The sequence below is a fragment of the Martes martes genome (assembly GCF_963455335.1).
Source record: "Martes martes genome assembly, chromosome: 10".
In the NCBI taxonomy this organism is placed as follows: Eukaryota; Metazoa; Chordata; class Mammalia; order Carnivora; family Mustelidae; genus Martes; species Martes martes.
The window spans coordinates 110803209-110825851 of record NC_137898.1 but is presented as its reverse complement, the minus strand read 5'-3'; the positions used below and the strand labels follow the sequence as shown (position 1 = coordinate 110825851).

General features: G+C 49.1%; 1 protein-coding gene across 1 annotated transcript in view; it reads right to left on the bottom strand.

Moving 5' to 3' along the window:
• The window catches only part of SLC35F2 (solute carrier family 35 member F2), a 49860-nt gene extending 28758 nt beyond the window's left edge, over nucleotides 1-21102 (bottom strand). The window contains exon 1 of the mRNA XM_080816805.1: nucleotides 20983-21102. Coding sequence (XP_080672931.1) covers nucleotides 20983-21083 — 101 coding nt within the window. The 5' untranslated portion in view covers nucleotides 21084-21102. The remainder of the gene's footprint in view (nucleotides 1-20982) is intronic.
• Nucleotides 21103-22643: the final 1541 nt, after the last annotated feature.

Below are 22643 nucleotides of genomic sequence, written 5' to 3'. Positions count from 1 at the left end.
ATGATCTCAGGGTCCTGGGATCGAGTCCCGCATCGGGCCCTTGCTCAGCAGGGAGCCTACTTCCCTCTCTCTCTCTCTCTCTCTCTGCCTACCTCTCTGCCTACTTGTGATCTCTCTCTGTCAAATAAATAAATAAAAATCTTTAAAAAAAAAAAAAAAAAAGAACTAGGGCTCCTTGGAGAACCGCTGATTTCAGACTTGGGGTAAGAAACATATAAAATAAGCCTAGACTATCTTGTCACACTGGATGGCAATAAAGTGAGCAAAACACTAGTGGCGTCATGACAGAAAGACATTCTGAACATCAAAAGAACAACCGCAATGGACCGAAATACCTCAAATACGTTTAAATCCATGAATTAATAACCAATGCTTAAAATTTAAAAGAATAATAATAAAACTCATGGAGTGCCTGGGTGGCTCAGTCGGTTAAGCGTCCAACTCTTGGTTTTGGCTCAGGTCCTGATCTCAGGGTCACGAGATCCTGCCCTGCGTTGGGCTCCTCGCTCAGCGGGGATCTGCTGGAGATTCTCTCTTTCCCTCTCCCTCTGTCCCTCCCCCTGCGTGTGCTCTCTCCCTGCCTCTCTCTGTCTCTCTCTATATAAAATAATAAACAAAAAATCTTTAAAAAAACAAAAATAAAACTCAATGGTAACCTTGCAAGGATGCTAGGGAACCAACAACCCATTATTTTGAAAATTCACACATAAAGAGGAAGAAGCAAACATTTACCCTGCCTTTCCAATACAAATGATACCTCAGGGCAATGAGATGATGACAGAAATACATTCCCTAAAGGGTTCGTATCCAAAATATATACAGAACTAGAATAATTCAATATCAAAAAAACCCCCCAAATAATCCAATTAAAAAATGGGCAGAAGACACGAACAGTCATTTCTCCAAAGACGACACGCAGGTGGCCAACAGACACATGAAAAGATCCAAATCAAAACTATAATGAGGGGCTCCTGGGTGGCTCAGTCAGTTAAGCGTCCGACTCTCGGTTTTGGCTTAGGTCGTGATCTCGGGATCTTGAGATGGAGCCCTAAGTCCGGTTCTGTGCTCAGCGGGGAGTCTGCTTCTCCCTCTCCCTCTGCCCTTCCTTGCCCCAGCTCCTGTGCACACACACACACACACACATGTGCTCTCTCTCTCAAATAAATAAAATCTTTTAAAAATAAAAATGAAAATATAAATAAGTTGCATTGCACCTTGACATGGACAGAGTAACAGTGATCTGCTCTGCTGGACAGTATCAACTCCAGAAAAAGGAAACTTGGCAAGTTGTGTGTTTCTCCAGTCCCACACAGGAGCAAGGGTCCCCTGATCTCTTAACAAGTCACTCATAATTGGAAGGCAGGTACCGAGAGTAGAAGTCCGGGTCTCATAAAGGTGGGCGGTGGGTTGGCTAGACATGTGCTTTCTTTTGTCTTTGTTCTACATTCACTAAGCAACTCCAGAGCTCATATTTCCCAAGTACACTTTTCTGTTGGGATGGTCTTCCTAGGAGCAGCTGTCATGTTTGACAGCAACAATTCTCATTATAAATTAATACATTTATTTTCAGGCGTAAAGGTGAGCTTGAGTAGCAAGAATCATCTTATCTAGAGCCTGGTGACCCCCTCAAGTGAACCGACTGTGATGTCCCAGACACAGAAGACTGGAATATTCCAGCAACGTACAAGAATCCAGAGCTTCAGAGGTCCGCTTTCTCATCCACGATGCTAGAAGCATGTTCATGGGGATTTGCCAAAACCACAGTCCCGTACTTAACTAAGTCATGAAGCAAGCTCTCCAAAAAAGGGTGCCATAAATAACACCCATCAAGTTTTCTTGTATTTATGATTATCATGTAGAACTATGGAGCAGGACACTTCTGAAATTAGGACAACATCTTTCCTCTACTATCTTCATCATATGTCCTAGTGAACTTCTTAGATCCGAGGCGGGGGAGTGGGGCTAGCCAACTCTTCACTATTCTGTAACAATACAGCGGAAGCCGAGAGAAGGGCAAGCTTAGTGCCCGTCTAAGTCCAGCAAGGAACCCACCCAACCGCACCCACTCACTTTAACTGTACCTCAGGGTATGTTCACCCAGTCTGAACTTCAACCTCCGGACCTTCCCAACTGCTCATTTCTGGAATTGTTTCTTTCTCTTTTCTTCCCCCAGTGATTTTATTGATTTGAGAGAGAGAGCGTGAGCGGGAGGGAGAGGGAGAGACTCTCAAGTAGACTGCCCACTGGGCATGGAGCCCGACACGGGGCTCCCTCCCATGACCCTGAGGTTCAGGACCTGAACCAAAACCAAGAGTGAGCCACCCAGATGCCCCTGCACTGTTTCGTTCTATTCTGACTCTCTGGGAACAAGAGAAGGCCTACAGCCAAAGGATACTAGTAGAAGGGATAAGAAGTCAATGATTACAATGACTAATGGGTCAAACTGCCTGATTTAACCTTAAAATTAACAGAGAATTTAGGTTGAATTATAGGACATTTTTGGTTATTTTCTTCTTTATCCATTCTGGGCATACCAAATTTTCTAACAAGGAGAAATCTATTTTTCCAAATCTATGTTTTTTTCTTGAAAGAACCGGGAAAGGACCAGAAAGCAAGCATGAAGAGTAACATCGGAAGCATTCCTGACTCCTTGTTCTGAATCCTTGTGCTCATCTGGATTCAGAGCTACCTTCTCTCCTATGACCTGTGACTCTTTGTTCGGGCAACTCGAGGTTCCAGACTGCTGACTTAAAGCTCCCCGGATTTGCCGGTGGGGCACGCATCATTACCGGTATTATTTATTTATCACATTCATGCTAATGGACCCCATCAGAATATCTGACTTTGTTTTCCACAGGGCCTTGCCATTTACAAAAACTTTCCTGCACCTTCTCGTTTTTAAGTTTTGACCCAGCAGAGTGACAGATGAACAAAGGGAAGCTCAGAGAGGCGAAACAGATCACCCAACTGGCGTTGTTCAAAAGTGACAGAATCGGGGACGAAATGCAAACCCCCAGCGCTAAGTAAAGTGCATCTGCTAGCTGACTACATTCCCTCCTACATGGCTCTGTTAAATAACTTCAGGAGGTCTGGCTGGCGAAGTTGGTTAAGTGTCTGCTCTTGGTTTCGGCTCAGGTCATGATCTCAGGGTCCTAGAATTGAGCCCTGTGTTGGGCTCCAGGCTCACTAGGAGTCAGTTTGGGATTCTCTCTCCCCCCTCCCCCGACCCACCCCAACACTTTCATTGGCTTGCTTGTGCTCTTTCTCTCAAATAAACAAATAAATCTAAAAAAAAATTAAATAAAGTAACTTCAGAACAGAGGATTCATCCCCTTTTTTTCCCTCTTTAACCCATTTTTTAAAAGATTTTTATTTATTTATTTGACAGAGAAAAACACAGCAAAAGAGGAAACACAAGCATGGGGAGTCGGAGAGGGAGAGGCAGGCTCCCCACTGAGCAGGGAGCCTGATGTGTGGCTTGATCCCAGGACCCTGGGATCATGACCTGAGCCAAAGGCAGATGCTTAACAACTGAGCCACCTAGGCACTCCTTTCTAACCCATATTTGATGAAAATGGATGAAGCTGCAAAAATGCAGGTCAGGTCATTCAACCGCTCTTCTTTTAATGCCTGGCCTTTTAGCCGATCATTGAATATGACTTCAATAATATATTTTCCTGTACATTATACAGTCCATGATAATTGTAGACTTGGTTATCACAGAACAGGTTCCTATAGAATGAGAATTATTTTACATTTTACTTGGAATTTTGTGGGCAAATATAGCCTAACACACTCCAGTCGATTTAATCAATACCGTCTGCACTAATGAAGGACACAACCTTCCTAATACGTGTCCACTTTAATCATCACAATGTCATCCCACAGCCAAGAAGAGAAAGCTAGCAGTATCAAATCTTCTGGAAAATCAGAGTTTGGCAGAAAGTCAAGTGAACGCTAGTTGAAGGGGTCAGCACTCCCTGCCTCGGTTGGCTACTGAGCCTTCGCGTGCGCGCCCACGCGCGCACACACACACACACACACACACAGGCAGAAAGAAGTATGCAGGGACAGGGAATGGCCACCCGAAGGATGTGAGGGAAACCACACCACCGCCTGCGACACAGCAGCCTGGTCTGACGGAGCTGACCTGACTCAGGGATGCTCAAATCGAGTTTATACCTGTGCGTTTTCAGAGGAGCGGGGTAGTCCTTGCTGTCCCCCTCCCAGACTCCTACCTAGAGAACAGAATGTGTGCGAATTCTCATCTGCTTGGGAGAAATCGTCGAACAGCAGCAACTTCAACAGCCCACAGTGACCTTTTTATTACCATCTTCTTAATGGTATCCCGTTCAATCCAGCAAATATTTTTTACTACCGAGTAGGTCCCTGACACGGCCAGGCTCCGGCGGACAGGGAAGTGACCAGCCCTGCCTTCACACAGCTCATAACACAGCAGCGAAGAAAAACACGGGACAGTCGGACTTATTTCATGTAGCGTAACGTCCTCGAGGTCCATCCGTTTTGTCAAAAACGGCACAAGGGGACCTAACCTAATGTGAGACTCTGCGGGAGGCTTTCCTCACAAGGTGATACTTCATCTGAGACTTGACCAACGAAGACAAGTTGTTCGGGTCAAGAGAAAGGGACAGGAACTGCTGTCCCAGCGGCAGGAACAGCGCGTACTGTCCATTACCCTCCATGCCCGCAGCCCGTCCATGCAGCTCTCGCGCAGGGGACGACCACCGGATCTCTTTCAAACGTGCTGTGCAGCTTAAAACCGAGTCTAGCACATCTCGGTTGATTACTTCAGACACTGTCCAAAGGCGGTGGGTCAGATGAGTGGAGAAAACGTTTCCTTGACATTTTATGAACTATTGTTTACTTTTTCACCAGCATCTAGGGGTCTCAGGGCTCTGTTTTCTTCTCGGAACCACGTTTAGATTCTATCACCAAATGGAGGAGGCAGAATAAGGTTCCTCAAAAGTTCCCATGTGAATTTTTTCCATGTGAACCTGTGAATACATCACCTCCCAAACTGTGATAGGATAAGAAATATATATTTTTTTAATCTTGGCCTCCCCAGAGCTCCTAAAAGTGATAAAAGAGAGAGGAGCATCTTCTGTTCTTCATGACAAGCCCCATTCAAGGACACCCAAGTTTATGTTGATGAGGTGACTTCTGGAAAGCCCCTAAGGAGGAGGGGAGCTGGTCTCCAGGGGAACCCGCCTGGGCTTGGAGGCTTGGAACCTTCACCCCCACCCCAGGGCGGGGAGAGGGGCTGGACGCTGAGCCATGCCCTAACGACCAATGAGCTCATCACCTGTGCCTGTATAATGACACCTTCCCTAAAAATCCTAACTCAAGGGAAGGCTGGGTGGCTCAGTACATTAAGCATCTGGCTCTTGGTCTCAGCTCAGGTCACGATCCCAGGCTCTGAGCTCCTCGCTCAGCCGGGAGTCTGCCTGAGGATTCCCTCCCTCTCCCTCTTCCCCTCCCCCACCACGCGCTCTCTCTAAAATTAATAAATAAATAAATCTTTTTTTTTTTTTTTTAAATCCTAACCAAGGAACTCAGAGACCTTCCAGGTTTGGTGAGCGCACTGAGGTGCCAGGAGGGTGAAGCTCCACGCGCTTTTCCTTCCCCCCTACCTCGCCCTATCTTCTATCTGGCTGTTTCTGAGTTGTACCTTTTCATCATCAACTGGTAATTTAATAAATAAACTGTTTCCCTGAGCTCTGTGAGCTGCTCTAGCAAATCACTGAACCCAAGGCGGAGGTCCTGGGAGCCTCCGATTTGCAGTCGGTCAGTCCGAAGTACAAGGTGCCAACCTGGCATTCTTGACAGGTATCTGAAGTAGGGGGTAGGGAGATGGGGGAGGGCAACCTTGGGGGACCCCTTCACCTATGGGGTCTGTGCTACCTCCAGGTAGTGTCATAACTAAATCATAAGACACCCAATTCTGTCTGGAGAACAGTATCTAGTACTGTTACTGTCATGGTTGTTGTTACCATCGTTGTAGTTACTATTGTAACTACCGCTGTGATTGTTACCAATGTTACTCTTAACAGTGAGAACAGTATCTAACACCCCAAGTGCACCCTATCTACGAACGAGGTCCTGTCCCAACAATTTCAGGATTTCACAGTCCTATTTCATTCAATCCTCCCAACAATCCTAAGAGGTAGGTGCTTTGTTACTGGGATTTATAAAGAAACTGAGGCACAGAGATGTCACACATCGTGCCCAGTATCACACAGCTAGTGAATGGCAGAACCTGGAGAGCAACCCAAGCAGGGTGGGCTCCTCGTCTCTGTCCCACCAGAGTACGCTGCTGGTATCTAGCAGGGACTCAGAAAACCTTTTTCATTATCTTAACAAAAGTGAGGTGGCTTCATAAAAATAACGACAGGGCCAGGGCCATACTAAGTGTTTATCTGTGTTACTCCATTTAAAACTCACAAAACAAGTGCCTGGTGGCTCAGTTGATTAAGCATCGGCCTTCAGCTCAGGTCATGATCTCGGGGTCCTGGGATCAAGTCCCACATCGAGCTCTCTGTTTGTCGGGGAGTCTGCTTCTCCGTCTCTCTTTTCTCCCTCCCTCTCTCAAACACCTTCTGCCTGCTGCTCCCCCTGCTTGTACTCTCTCTCTCTGTCAAATCAATAAATAAAACCCTTTTAATAAATAAATAAATAAATAAAACTCACAAAACCTCTCCTGGGATAGGGATCACGTGTACACACCTGCCCCAGTAAGAAATGTCCCTAAGGTCAGAAAATTACCAAGTCTCTGTTTTTCCCATTCTACACACTGCCTCCCTGATAATAACAAAAATAAATACTGTAATATTGAAGATTCTGACACCATGCAAGGAGATCAAGTGATACAAATTATCCTGCATCTCTAACAGTTGGCACAGTTTAGCACCGCCCATTTGATGGTGTGTTTGATTTTTTTTTTTTAAGATTTTATTTATTTTTTCAACAGAGAGAGATCACAAGTAGGCAGAGAGGCAGAGAGAGAGAGAGGAGGAAGCAGGCTCCCCGCCAAGGAGAGAGCCCGATGCGGGGCTTGATCCCAGGACCCTGGGATCATGACCTGAGCCAAAGGCAGAGGCTTTAACCCCCTGAGCCACCCAGGGGCCCCGGTGTGTTTGATCTTAATAAGTGGTATTCTCATGAAAACAAGAGAGGACATAATATTTATATACAATAGCCTCCCTCTGTCCTGATGTGGGATTGGTTGAAATGAGAAAGCGTGAAACAGGTGGGCCCATCGCCGATTTTCTTTGGTTACCTGTGACAGGACTGTGAATCCTACAGCCTCGACAGATGTGGGGACGGGGGCAGCATTAACTGTGGTCAGTATGTGAGGACTGGCCTCTCACCTCCAGGACCCCCCAACCCCCAGAGGCCTCCATGAGAATTCAGCCAAGGACACCCAAGGGAACCTGCTCCTGAGGCCAGGAACAAGAGCTCCAGGCGGGCAGGTAAGGTGGGTGCAGGGGTGGGGGAAGGGTGGATTCTCAAGGTCGGGCTTAGTCCGGGCCAACCAGTGCCCTGCTGTTTCAAGAGTCTGGATGATGACATTTACGACAGGTGTGCCGCCGTCTCTCCACCCACGCCGGTCTGGCACAGGCACGGAAGGAAACAGGCTAACCCTGTTCTCAGCAAGCAGCCAAGAAGCCACAGACCATCAAACTCTAAATTCCGACGACTGCCTGCTCGCTGAGACTACATCAGAAGTTCTGAAGGGCCATTTTTTTCTAACTGTTGTAAAATCTCAATGAGCCTTCCTGCAGATGATCAAAACAAAACTGTTTGTTTCTGCATGTGGCTTAAACCATCAAAGGCGATCCTTTGGACAAGCAACCAGTGGGCAGTTAAAAGAAGGAAATGAACAGCGGTCAGAGCACAGACAGAAAACCCCCATGTGGCTGTGTTCCGGGCCCCAGCCATGTCCCCGCCCTCTGCGGTTTGGCACATTCTCCTCCTCAAAGTCTGAGGCTGTAAATCCTCTGTTTTACCTACACCAGTGGGGAGCTGCATTTCTCACTAATACATTCATCAAACATCAACCAGGCACTAGAAAAGAGCGATCCGAGTCTGATCTAGAAAGTTCCTGGCACTTGGCCTGGAGGGATGGGGAGGCGGAGGCGGAAGGGAGATTTCCTGTGAGCTTTTCAACCCTCCACAAGGGCTCACACCAGAAAAACCCACTCCCCTCCTTAGTCAGCTGCCCTGCTCCTGATTTAACCCAGCCGACTCTCAAGCTTTTCAAGAGAATGCCTCTATTAGGCAGAGAAGTAAATCACCATTTGTGGGGAACCTGAAGCCAGTCCCAACTTTTTCGACTCTCAGGGGGTATCCTTAAAATCCATGTAAATTGCACTGTGTATAGGGCAAACCATTTATTATAAAAACAACGTGCAAAACATGGTTCTTTTTTTTTTTTTTAAGATTTTATTTACTTATTTAACAGAGAGAGAGACCAAGCAGGGGGAGCTGCAGAGGGAGAGGGAGAAGCAGGTTCCCCGCTAAGCAAGGAGCCTGATGCAGAGCTCGATCCCAGGACCCCAAGATCATGACCTGAGCCGAAGGCCGATGCTTACCCCACTGAGTCACCCAGGCGCCCCTCAACATGGCTCTTCCGCAGGTAATAGGGGCATCTTGCAGAAGTGGAAACAAGAAGGCCTATGAACAGTGCCCCACCTGCACCGGGGATCAGGGATGTGCAGATTAGATACCCTTTACATTCATTTGACTCAAAACTTTAAAAGTCTAATAATACCAAGTGTTAGAAAGGATGTTTGTTCTCATACTCAGCAGGCGGCTTCGTAAACTGGTACAACCGCTTCGGGAAAACAGTTTGGCATTCTATGAAGTTGAAAAGTCACCTGCCCTAGCATCTAGCTGTCCCCACCCCCGCCCACCCCCAGATACTCTGTATGCACGTGTGTGTATAAAAGAAGCGCTGGGCACCTGGGTGGCTCAGGCGGTTGAGCTCAGACTCTTAATTTCGGCTCAGGTTGTGATCTCAGGGTCATGAGCTCGAGCCCCACATCCAGCTCTGCGTTGAGCGTGGAACCTGCTGAAGATTATTTCCCTCTCCCTCTGCCCTTCTTCCCACTCATGCTCTCTTTCTCTCACTCTCTTGAAAAAAAAAAAAAAAGTGCTTATATGTGATCAATAGAAGACATATAGCAGACTGTTCCTGGAAGTCCTGTTCACTATAAGAAAAAACCTGGAAAAAACCCAAATGCCCATTAACTGAATTAATAAAGTGCGGTTTATGCACAGGAAAGAATATTACATAGAGTCCAAGTGAGGGTTCTTGCAGCATTAGGCAACTGCACAGATGAATCTTGGCAGGGTGACCCAGAAGGGGAAATAAATCACGACAGACTGTCTATAGTATGATATCCTTTTAATAAAGTAAAAGAAAAGATAGTAAAAGCATACTTTTTAGAAGTACACAGAGGAACAAAACTGTAAAAAAAAAAAAAAAGAGAGAGAGAGAGAGAGAGAGAGAGGATGAGAGCAAGGGAATGGTGAGGGGGTATTCAGGATGGTGATTCTCTCTGGTTGGGGAAGAAAGTGGGCGGAGGGCCTGACCAGGTAGATGTAAGTTACCATCAGGACTCTAGTTTTAGGGCTTGTGATGGGTTTGCAGAACTTACTGCACTAAAAAAGTCACTTAGCCATTCATGGGCCAACGCTGAACATGTGTCATGAGCCGGGAATTACCACTCCACTTCCACGCAACCGGAGTCCAAAAAAGAAATTAAATCCGGGCCACCTGGCTGGCTCAGTCAGTGGAGCACACGACCCTTGATCTCAGGGTCGTGAGTTCAAGCCCCATGCTGGGGGTAGAGCTTACTTTGAAAAATTAAGTAAAAAATAACTGATGCGGGCGCCTGGGTGGCTCAGTTGGTTAAGCGACTGCCTTCAGCTCAGGTCATGATCCTGGAGTCCCAGGATCGAGTCCCGCATCAGGCTCCCAGCTCCACGGGGAGTCTGCTTCTCTCTCTGACCTTCTCCTCACTCATACTCTCTCTCAAATAAATAAATAAAATATTTTTAAAAATAAAACAAAACAAAAAACTGATGCTCCAGGAAGACACATTAGATTATGTATCCTGTGACTTCACAGATTCTCTGGCAGCCCTAGGGATACACATCGCAAACAGCCTGGGGTGGGGGTAGGGGGGCGGGGGTGGGGGGGGGAGCTGTGTGACGTTAATTGTCCGAGGCCCTTTTTTCTTCCTTTTCAGTTTGCTGCTCAGCTCACAAGAGGCAGGACAGCGCAGTGTTAGGCTCACAGGCCGGACTCGTGGGGTCGGAGGTGAAACCTCGTTGCCCTCCTTCCTACTGTGTAATCGTGTGACTCTTAGAGAAAACACCTGACCCGCCATGCCTCAGCCTCCACGCCTGTCCAATGAGGCTGCCAACGACAGCATCATAATGAGGAAATTACCGTAGGACGACACTGACTTAAGCCTCCCGGAGATCCCAGAATAGGGAGGTTGCTCTAAGTTCACCAACTCAGCTTTACCCTACAAAGACTTTATTTTATATTATTACTTTTTTTTTTTTAACTTGGCTTGATACCACTGTGAAAAGCTTAAGAAATGGTTCTTGTGGACTCTTTTTTTTTTTTTTTTTTAAGATTTTATTTTTGGGGGGCGCCTGGGTGGCTCAGTGGGTTAAAGCCTCTGCCTTCGGCTCGGGTCATGATTCCAGGGTCCTGGGATCAAGCCCCACATAGGGCTCTCTGCTCAGCGGGGAGCCTGCTTCCCCCTCCCCCCCTCCGCCTGCCTACTTGTGATCTCTCTCTCTCTCTCTCTCTCTGTGTCAAATGAATAATAAATAAAATCTTAAAAAAAAAAAAAAAAAAAAAAAAAGATTTTATTTTTGGGCTCTCTGCTCAGCAGGGAGCCTGCTTCCCCCTCTTTCTCCACTTGTGATCTCTCTGTCAAATAAATAAAATCTTAAAAAAAAAAAAGATTTTATTTTTTTAAGTAATCTCTACACCCAACGTGGGGCCTGAACCCACAATCCCGAGATCAAGAGTCACATGCTCCCCTGACTGAGCCAACCAGGCGCCCCTCTTCTAAACCCTTCCAAGCAGGGTCACCCCAGTGCTACTCTGGCTGGCTGGGCATCACACACCATAATACCAGCCTCAGATTCTCAGTAAAGATTTGTTGGACTGAAGAAACTGAATCAGTATGTTCCTTAAGAATGCCATCTTGCAAGAAATGGCTAGAAAGAGGTTTGGGACTTAACTATGATTTTTTCAGAGACTCTCTCTCTGCCTCATTAACACAAGTAGCCAAATTTTTGTGCTGTATCACTTATCTGATGACTTTAATTAACACAGACATCTGTCACCATTTAAAAAAAAAAGACCTCAAATCTATAGACTAAACGTTTTTATCATTTATTAAAATGAAAATTATTTAAATCTGTATTCACGGCCCACTAATACTTTCACCACAAGCAATTCTGTGAAGTCAGGTTATCCGGTTTCTACAGGGTTAGCACGGAAGTCCTCATTTAGCAAGAACACAGACTTCCAGAGATATGTTCAGTAACACAGAAAAAATCACGTGACAACTGTGAAAGAAAAAAAAAAAAGACAAATAATTGACTTCACTGGCCCCTGAACATACTCTTACTACTGTCGCTCAGCAGAGTAATTAAACTTCACGAGGATGATCCTGCATCGTGAAGAAAAGGTGTTAGGAATACACGTTACTAAAAGGTGAATAGTCTCATACATTTGTTTTACAGATACCATAAAGGGGGCGCTTGGGTGGCTCAGTGGGTTAAGCCTCTGCCTTCGGCTCAGGTCATGACCCCAGGGTCCTGGGATAGAGCCCCGCATCGGGCTCTCTGCTCAGCAGGGAGGCTGCTTCCCTGCCTCTCTGCCTACTTGTGATTTCTGTCTGTCAAATAAATAAATAAAATCTTAATAAATAAATAAATGAATATTCCATAAAGACTTCCTTTTTTTTTTTTTAAAAAAGAGAGGGAGAGAGGTGGGGGAAGGGGCAGAGGGAGAGGGAGAGAGACACGTAAGCAAACTCCACGTCCAGCACAGAGCCCAAAGTGGGGTTCAATCTCACAACCCTGAGATCATGACCTGAGCTTACATCGAGAGTCGGACACTTGACCGGCTAAGCACTCAGGTGCCCCTACCACGAAGATATTTAAATAATGTTTTGTTTTGTTCTGGGCAAAATCTTAGGATTCATTGCAAATGGACCCACAAAATAGTGGCATGCCCTAGAAAGCTGTCCAACACAAATCAATAAAATGTGGAAGAACTGCTGCCCAAAATCATGAATTAGTTTACAGAAGTGAGTCATCCATTTCATGCCTAAAGCCACTCAATTGGATTTTTTTTTTATTTATTTATTTGACAGAGAGAGAGAGAGATCACAACTAGGCAGAGAGGCAGGCAGAGAGAGAGAGGGGGAAGCAGGCTCCCTGCCAAGCAGAGAGCCCAATGCGGGGCTCGATCCCAGAACCCTGGGACCACGACCTGAGCCGAAAGCAGAGGCTTTAACCCACCGAGCCACCCAGGCGCCCCCACTCAATTGGATTTTAAGTAAACTTTAATACTCGAAAGAGTGCGTTTTAAGTTACCTGCAAAATTCACCTGTGTAAAAGGATCCATTTTTCTCTGATGATCCTCAATAAATAATACTATAAGGAAGGCTTTATAGCTTTTTAAATAAACTTGCCCAAACTTGCATACACAACAGTTACCCTGGGAGGCAACTCACTTCTTCCCCAGATGCGTCTACCGTCCAGGGCAAACGGCCCGCTTGAACCTCAGCCCTAACGCGGGCATCTGATTGACAGGTCCTGGCGCACACAGGCTAGCACTGTCCCTAGAAATCCAGAGCCACGGCTTCGGGTCAAAGCCAGGCACGACGTCAGCTGTACTGGTATTTCAGACGAACTGCCATCCCCAGCCTTAACGCATTCTCCCAGGCTGGTGATGACGACCCTTATGTCCCGATACGGTCCATGTAATGAGTGAGGAACGAGGGCCTGAAGGATACGGACGAAGGGCCCCGAAGCCAAGACGTGTGTGAAGAGAGGGAAGAAAACTGCCCGACTCGGGGCCATCTACAGGGTCTCTACGCAGCCAGAAGAGGGGGATAAGACAACCCTCCGTGGAGGAAGCTACGGGTGGGAAGGTGTGTGCAGGGAATCACAGGCACATTGCTACCCTCTGAGAGACAGACATTTTGGGAGAGAGATGATGAGCCTGGAGAGGCGTGGGGGCCAGGGCCAGGCGGCCCCTGTCCCCTGTCGTTCATGTCAGGGTTGGCCATCCTAAAAGGACAAATACTGCGTGACGGCACCTCCATGAGGGACCGAGAATAGTCAGTTCATAGAGACAGACAGAAAGCAGGAGGGTGCTTACCAGCGGCTGAGGAGAGAGGGGGACGCGGAGTTAGTATTCGACAGGGACAGGGTTTCTGTATGGGACGAGCAACAAATTCTTGAAGTGGACAGTGGTGATGAGTGTACAACACTGTGAATGTACTTCACATGACTGAATTGTACCCTTAAAAATGGTTACAATGGGTGCCTGGGTGACTCAGTGGGTTAAGCCTCTGCCTTCAGCTCAGGTCATGATCTCAGGGTCCTGGGATCGAGCCCCACATCGGGCTCGCTGCTCAGCGGGGAGTCTGCTTCCTCCTCTCTCTCTCTCTGCCTGCCTCTCTGCCTACTTGTGATCTCTGTCTGTCAAAGAAATAAATAAAACCTTTAAAAAATGTTTACAATGGTAAATTTTATGATCTATATTTTACCACAATGAAAACCACTAAAAATGTAATCATTGTGTTCAGGGGAAGAAGGAGGAGGAGGAGGAGGCACGGGAAGGGGGGATGGGAACCACCCCCATAGCTGGAGCTCTATCCCATCACCAGTTGCTCTCAGACTTTTTAGCTCCAGAACCCTTTCTTCAACCATCTGGCATAAAAACCTAACCATACACCAGGCAGAGCAACAGATCTGATGGGTGCCAGAGACCAGCCCAGGAGCCCACCAGGTCCCATCTCCCAACTTGGCCCACAAGAGCCCCTGAGGAACCTCCAGAGAACCCAAAAGCACCCTGGTTTGCAAACCTGGTGCAGGTCCCCAGAGGAAGCCGAACAGGATGCGGTGGGATTTCTGAAATAGTAAAGCAGGTCTGGGGTTTAAGATCAAAGGAAACCGTCCTGACTGCCTCTCAGCCACGCCTGGGGGCAGGGTACTGACCTGCCACCAACAGGACTAAAAATATTTGTACAGGATTGTTGTAAGACCTGATGGATGAAAGGTAAGTCAGATGCCTGACATGGGTGAATTCTCACTTGATGGCAGCTATGATAGCGTCCAGTGTTCTCTGGCACCACTCTGGCTCCTGTGACGGGAGATGGCTGGGGCAGGAAGTGCGCGGGTGGCCGCTGTGACAAGAGTCCACGTGAGAGACGACAGAGGCCTGCTCTGAAGTCCTGAGCACAGGGACTGAAGGGGGAGGTGGACCATGGAAATAGCCTGGAAGTGCTGTCAGGATGAGGAATTGGGGCACCTGGGGGGCACAGCGGGTTGGGCTTGGTTTGGGCCAGGGTGGTGGGCTCGGGGTCATGAGATCATGAGACCGAGCTCCGTGTCTCCCTAAGCAGAGTGGGCTCGTCCCTCTTCCTCCCCCTCGGCCCCTCCCCATGCTCGCTCGCTCGCTCTCAAATAAATATATAAATCTTTTTTAAAAAAAGAACAAGATGGAACAGCCAATAAAAAAAAAGAAAGAAAGAAATCTTGTCATTTGCAACAATGTAGATGGCACTAGAGGGTATTATGTTAAGCAAAATAAGTCAGTCAGAGAGGGACAATTATTGGATGATCTCTCTGATATAAGGAATTTCAGAAGCAGGGTAGGGGGCCGTGGGGGGGGGGGAATGAAACAAGATGGGACCAGGGAGGGAGACAAACCCTAAGAGACCCTTAATCTCAGGAAACAAACTGAGGGCTGCTGGAGGGGAGGGGGTGGGAGGGATGGGGTGACGGGTGATGGACACTGGGGAGGGTATGTGCAATGGTGAGTGCTGTGAATTGTGTAAGCCTGACGATTCACAGACCTGTTACCACGCCCCCTCCCCCCCAACACACAATATATTATATGTTCATGATTAAAAAAATTTAAAAAGAAAGAGAATAAGGTGGCAATAAGCACTGGAAACCATCATCTCATTCATCTCCCAAACAACTGGAAGAAAGGAGCAGAGATGAGCAGGAATAACTCAAAGGTTGTGTGTGCAGCTGCTCTGAGGGAGGGAGAGGACGACAGTCTGGGGCAGACACCTGCCAGGGGCCCAGTCAGGGCACGCTGGAGTGAAGTCCACCCTCACCTCCGTCCCACGCTGCATGGGGACACTGACCACCTGTCCCTTTACCAACTCCCTGCAGCACCGAGAAGCTAATAAAAAGGTTCAAGCTGTCCAGCCAAAATCACTCCTCCACCCACCCCCTCCAAGCTCTTAGAGCTTGTGGGCCACCACCCAGAGAGATGGCCTCCTCCTTTTCAGAGCAGCTGCCAGGGTTCTAGAACAGCCCGCCAGATGGGCCCAGAACAGCAGCAGTGAGATCAGTGAGCAGTGAAGCTGGTACCCACAGAGGCCCCGTCCTGGGGCTCATCCCCTCTCTCCTCCTTAGTCACCTGGCAGGACGCACCTGAGCCTGGCCACTGGCTCTTCCCTAGCGCAGAAGGAGACATGCAGGAGCACGCTGGTCACCCTGTGGTTTGTGGAGGCTACGAGTTGGAAACTGCATGGGTGGCCAGCCCTGGAGGGCCGTGGGAGCACAGAAGGCTCTGTGAGGGCGCCTGGGTGCCTCAGTGGGCTGAGCACCTGACTCTTGGCTTAGGCTCAGTTGTGATTTCAGGGTCCTGAGATCGAGCCCTGCATGGGGCTCTGCACTCAGCAGGGAGTCTGCTTAGGATTCTCTCCCTCTGCCCCTCCCCCCACTCACCCTCCCCCCCCCCCTCTCTCTCTCAAATAAATAATCTTAAAAGAAAAGAAAAGTGATCTATTATAAAATTCCTATGGGGGGGGCACCTGGGTGGCTCAGTCGGTTAAGCGTCTGCCTTCAGCTCAGGTCATAATCCAGGGTCCAGGGATCGAGCCCAAGGTCAGGCTCCCCTGCTTCTCCCTCTCTGCCTGCTGCTCCCCCTGCTTGTACGCGTGCTCTCATGTTCTCTCTCTCTCTCTGTCAAATAAATAAATAAAATCTTAAAAAAATAATAAAAGATAAAAAATAAAATTCCTGTTGGGAACTAGGGATTCATTCACTCATCTGGTGTTCACCGTGTATCTAAAATAAGGTAGGCACTGTGCTCAGCAGAGTAGACAACAGTGACTAAAAAGTAAGTAGCATTTCTCCCCTCCTGGTGTCGGTAGAGGGGACAGATGTGAATTAAATAATCTCACCAAGGCAAGGGGGAAGGGAGGAGATATGTTGGAGCCGGGTAGGATCTAGAGTTCCTCAGTTCCGCACTTACACAAGCCACAGAAAGCCACTTACATCCTTGCTTACGTGACCCTAAGGAACGGTCCCACTCAGCAGAGCTGCAAGCCACCCAGAGACCTTGCTGTGCCCACAGGGAACCCTCAGGAGACGTCTGTCCCATCAACGGATGAAGGCTCTACAGTTCACCACTAAATGACGCCTTCAAAAACTCCTGGGCCTTCACCTTTGAAAGGAGGAAACTGAGCAGAAAGAGGAGCCCAAGGGCCAGGCCCGTTGCCAGACAATCACAGGTGTGCACAGTGCACAGGTGTCCACCGACCGACGACTAGTGGCCTTGCCTCCTCACGCCCACGCCCTCCTCACACCAAGCTACTTGCAGTTCCTTAAGCAAAACACTCTTCCTCTCCTAGTTCACCTGGAAAACTCTTATTAATGCCTCCAATTCCTGATCAACTTCTCGGCCCCGCTTTCCAACCCTACCTCACCCTGGTGATTTTGATTTCTGCCTTCCTTCGTGCCGTCTGTACCTTGTGCTCACCTCTACTAAACTCAACTCGATCATGAACTCTCTCAAACTAAACCCTATTCATCTCTTGTAGGCCAGAGAGGGGTCTAGAACCTAGAACACCACAGAGGCTCGAGGTGTGGCAAATGAAAGAACAAAGGAACCCATGTCCTACATCGTGCTACAAAAAGAGTAGGGTAGAGTCTGTGCCCTCAAAAGCTTACCATCTTAGATAACAAATAAATGAAAAGATGTAGAAAAACTAATAAGAATTAAAATATTAGAATTCTACGGGTGCCTGGGTGGCTCTTGATTTTGGCTCTGGTCATGACCTCAGGGTTGTGAGATCGAGCCCCAATTAGTGGGGAGTCCACTTGAGAGTGTCTCCCTCTCCCCATTCCGCCTACCCCTTGCTCCCTTGCACATTCTCTCTCTCTCTGTCTCTCTAGAGTAAATAAATATTGGGGCACCTGGGTGGCTCAGGTCATGACCTCAGGGTCCTGGGTTCAAGTCCCACATCAGGCTCCCTGCTCAATGGGGAGTCTCCTTCTCCCTCTGCCCCTCCCCCCTACTCATGTGCGCACTCTCTCTCTCAAATAAAATCTTTAAAAAAATAAAATATTAGAATTCTAAGTTAACATTACACTTAGAGAAAATAAATTACTGTACCCAAAAGTCCCTTCATATATACCATCACACATCCTCACAACATTTAGAAATAAAAGACTTGAAAGAAACACACAAAATACAAATGTAAATACAGTTAGTGGAATGTAAAGGATTCTGATCTTGTTATATGCAACTGCATCTTTAAAATGAATGGGAACTCATTTTTCATCAGTATAAAATACTGAAAATATAACCTAAAAAGGCTTACCATTTCTTCAATGGGAAAAGGATAAATACATGAGATAAAAATTGAAAATACTTGCTAGAGATGCAAACTCGGTAGTCATGGTAAGAAATATGCATTTTTTCATATACGATTACAGTACAGGTGTTAGGACATAAACTGCTAAATGGCATCCAATTAAATAAATCTCAGGTATTCTAGGAAACCCAGAGCCTCCTGTCACAGCCGATGTCATTCGCGCGATAGCAACAAATGGCCGAAGCCCAAGTTACAAGTGAAGCCGTCTCGAAAACATACAGTGCTTCTTACCGTGAATGCCTGGCGCATATTGAGTCCTCGATAAACTTTTATGAGCGAGTGATCTGATAGTCTTATTCAAAGGGAAAAATTATCTACTAGTGAGGCAAGTTTATCAGGAGCTGGGGTTACCTAGAATACATCCTTCTCATAATGAAAACAGGCCCCAAATGTTTCCCCTGTATTTAGCACCCAGTTGCCGAAAGGGCTACTCTTTCCCCTTTTTGTGCCTGTCCCTCTATGTACAAATATCCCTCCACGTACTTCCCATGTGATAATAACACATCCACCCACCTGCCTCCCCCATGGCTCTCTGGATACAGCCAGCGATTCAAACTTAAAACTGGGAGGTGAGTTTTAATACCGAGAGTTTAAAACAATGAGTATAAAGGATACTGGATATCTGGTAAAGTGCATTTTTCTGACTGCTGGGTCAGATAAGGAAAAACTGCAAAGCAGGATCCGAGTGTCTGGACGGTTGCCAGAGGTAGGAATGAAAACCTTAGTGAACAAGAGCTCTGCCAACCAGGCACCTGGGTGGCTCAGTCGGTAAACCAGCCAACTCTTGATTTCAGCTCAAGTCCTGATCTCATGGGTCATGAGATCAAGCCCGGCGTCCAGTTCTGTGCTCAGAGGGAGTCTGCTTGGATATTCTCTCCCTCTGCCCCTTCCCCTGCTCACACCTTGGCTCTATCTCTAAAATAAAAGAAAAATAACAAAATTAAGAAAATAAGTGTTAAGAGGCTTAAAAAAAAAAGAAAAGAAAAATAACAAAATTAAAAAAGAGTTCTGCCAAACAATAAATAAATAAAGCTCCAGCCAAACATCCTTAGAATAAAGACCAATGAAAGGAAGCATGTAGGGAGTGTGGCAGAAGGTAAAGGAAGCCTCAAGAACCCTTGTCATCCCTCATTCATTCATGCATTTATGTGCTAAGGGTTGTCGGAGACAGAAAAAGGAAAAAGTCTTCATTCCTGCTGTGAAGGGCTCCATCCATTAGAAACGTAAAATGGCCACAAACAGCTATCACAGGAGGAAGAAAGTAACAAAGCATAAAGGAGGTACAAAAAAGTGTGTTCAGAGACAGAAGAAATCTCATATTTAGGAAGTTATTAGATACCAGGATTTTTTTTTTTTAAAGATTTTATTTATTTATTTGACAGAGAAAGATCACAAGTAGGCAGAGAGGTAGGCAGAGAGAGAAGGGAAGCAGGCTCCCTGCTAAGCAGAGAGCCTGATGCGGGGCTTGATCCCAGGACCCTGAGATCATGACCTGAGCTGAAGGCAGCGGCTTAACCCACTGAGCCACCCAGGTGCCCCGAGATACCAGGATTTTGAAAAGAGGAGAACATTAGGAGAAACAAAGCAATCACTGCTCATCCTTGTTTTCTGTCTCGCTACACTGCCATCTGCCATACTGTCTGCCCAACCTCAGGGCCTCTGGCACCTCCTGAAACAACACCCAGGAACGGAGGGCTGATGGCTGGCGACCACCAAACTCTACAGAGCAGTACCATGAGCCAGGCGGTGCAGTCAGCCACCTAAGCTTACAATTTCCCCTACTTGGTACAAACTGTTATCTTCTCCAGTTTACAAGTAAGAAAATGGGGCACAGAGAAGTTAAGTGATTTGCCCAAGGTCACCCAGCTCATAAGTGGCACAAACAGGAGCTGAGACCAGGATCTGGGCCCTTAGCCATGAAACCCCTCACTGCCTCCCGGCTGAGAACCTGTGGACATTTATCAGGACATACACAGCTGGAGGACGCAGGCGATTTTGACCGACTTGGCCCTGTAAGCACACTCATGTATTTCCCACAATTCTTATTTGTGCAACAAAAATGTGCACACCATTCCTGACCTGGTTTTGAAAATGAGTCTTCACAATCTTTAATGGGACATTTGCTTTGTTAATCTGGGGGGGGGGGGTGCCTGTTTCATGAGGGGGTCAGTGGCCAGAAGTAGTTAAATCACAGTTTTGACGGGCGCTGGTGGGCACCACCCCTTATGGGTCATCTCAGAATCTTGGGCAAAATGCCCAGCTTTGCTTGTTTCTTCCCCAGAGTGGCTGTAACGACAGTGTCATCCCACGAAGTAGGCAAAACCACCTGATGGTGTCCACATAAACAGGCCAAGCACCGACTGCGCCATACACAAGGTTTTCCTGACCGAGGTCCTAAGTCCTCTGCGTCTGCAGAAGGCAAGCCCCGCGGCGACCACAGAAAGGCCTTCCCCGCGCAGGGTCGCTGCCAATCCCTGAAGCACTTGGCTCTTCCCCGCGGAGCACAGGGCCCTGCACCCCCGGGCCCGGGGAGGGCTGTGTCACCTCGCCCAGGGCCAGGGAGGAGGCAGGCTCCGGACGAGCTCGGGGCGGGACCACAAAACTTCACCCGGATTCCTCATTCGGGTGGACTCACCGCGTCGTGGAGGACCGGGGCCCTGTCTGACCGGCCTGGCAGCGGCAGGAAGGCGGGCGCGGGCTCCCCCACCTGCCGGGCATCCCCGGGGAGCTCGTCCGCTCCCCGTCGCCGGGGGCGAGGGGGAGAAGGGGGCTGGGGGTGCCGCCGAGGACCCACCTGACCGCGCCTGCACGGCCAGTGCCCCCCGAATCGTCTGGAACACATTCCCACGATTTCCAAGAGGGCGCCGCGGCGGCAGAGCGCGCGGCGGCAGAGCGCGCGGCGCCTCACAAAGCCAGGTGAGCCGCCACGTCCCCGGGCACGTGCGGAGCCGCCGGCACCGGCCCGGGAGTCCGCGCGGCCGCCCCCTCCCCGGCCGGCCGCCCCCGCACTCACCAGGTGAAGAGCTGGCCTTTGAGCCCGCGCAGCAGGCCCCCCAGCGCGCCCGGCGCGTACGGCTGCGGGACGCGGGGTCCCGCCGGCGAGGCCGCCTCCATGCAGGCTCGGCGCCCGGAACCCCCCGACGTGCCGGGGCGGGGAGGACGGGGGGCGGCGCCTGGGCGGCCGGCGGGACCCGGCCCCGTGCCCGCGCGCCCGCGCCCGCTCGCTCGCTCGCGTGCCTCCCCGCTCGGGCCTCGGCGGCCGCCCAGCCCTCACCCTCCTCAGGCCTCCGGGGCGGGACCGGACACCCGCGGGCTGCAGCCCGGCCCCTCCCGGGGCGCCGGAGGACACGGGGCGCTGCGCTCCCCCGCCCTGGCACTCGCGCCTCGGGGATGCGGGACACCCCACGTGCGTGTCGGGGTTTTACGGTTCCCTGTTCAGAACCGGCTCACGAGGGGAGGCGAGGCTGCGCCGCGTGCCCCAACCTAAAGAGCCGTGACTTTGCAACCGCCCGAACTTTGCTAACCGGGAAGGGCCGCTGACTCCTCCCCGGCGGGCTGACGCCTCCCCCGCCCGCCGCCCTCCCTCTCTTTGACGAGAGACTCTTCCATCCGAAAGGACTGAAACGCTCCGTTGAGGGCTGTTCTTTTCAATGCAAAACCTGCGGAAACGCCCACGGGGATTTTTGCGGCGCGTCTTCGTGGGGCGCCTCGCTCGTGGGGGTGAGCGCGGCGCGGCCCTCGGGGTGCAGGCTCGGCCGGCAGGTGCCCGCGCCGCGCTCGCCGCCACCCGCGGGCGCGCACCCAGGGCTCCCGGCGCCCGGCCACGCCTTGCGATGCCTCTGCGGGCGGAGGAGCGACGAGCACCTGCGGCGGCGAAGTTCCCGATCGTCGCCAACAGAAGGACCCAGCAGACAAGGGAGAAGGTATGGGACCCTTTCTCTTCCTAACCACCTTCCTCCCCGGGCCCGGGGCGGAGGGCCGAGGACGGGTGTGAAGAAGGAGCGAAATAAAGGTAAATTCAAACGAGCTGGCAGTTCCGTGAGAAGGTTCTAAGAAGGAAAATAGATTGTGAAGAATGGAGCGAAGCTTTAGGGACCCCAAGTTCAGCAGCTACAGGAACCCCCAAAGTTTAAATAAAATTATTATGTTTTGATTGTTGGAGAACAGGGTCATCCAAGAGAGGGACCACTGAGTATTATGGTACAACAGCATCACATGGAAAAGAGCTATGCCAAGACTTGGGAGGATTTTCTCTAGCTCTTTTTTTTTTTTTTTTTTTTGAGTGAAAAAAGTAAGATATAGAGAAGTATGTTTAATGTAATCTCATTTTTCTAAACCAAACAGCCCATTAAACCTTATATATTGATATTGTTGAATTTTACCTAAGCCCTGTGCTCCTGGAAGGTAGTAGTGGTTAGGAACTGCCTGGGTGGCTCAGTCTTTTAAGCATCCCACCTTTGATCTTGGCTCAGGTCATGATCTCAGGGTCCTGAGATAGAGCCCCAGAAGGGGCTCCCCCCACTGGGCTCCCCCCACTGGGCTCCCCTGCTGGGTTCCTGGTTTCTACCTAAGATTCTCTCTCTCCCTCTCTCTGCTCCTCCCACTGCCTGCCCCACCCCCTTGCTTTCTCAGAAAGAAAGAAAGAAAGGAATTCCCCCCTACTTTGGTATTCTT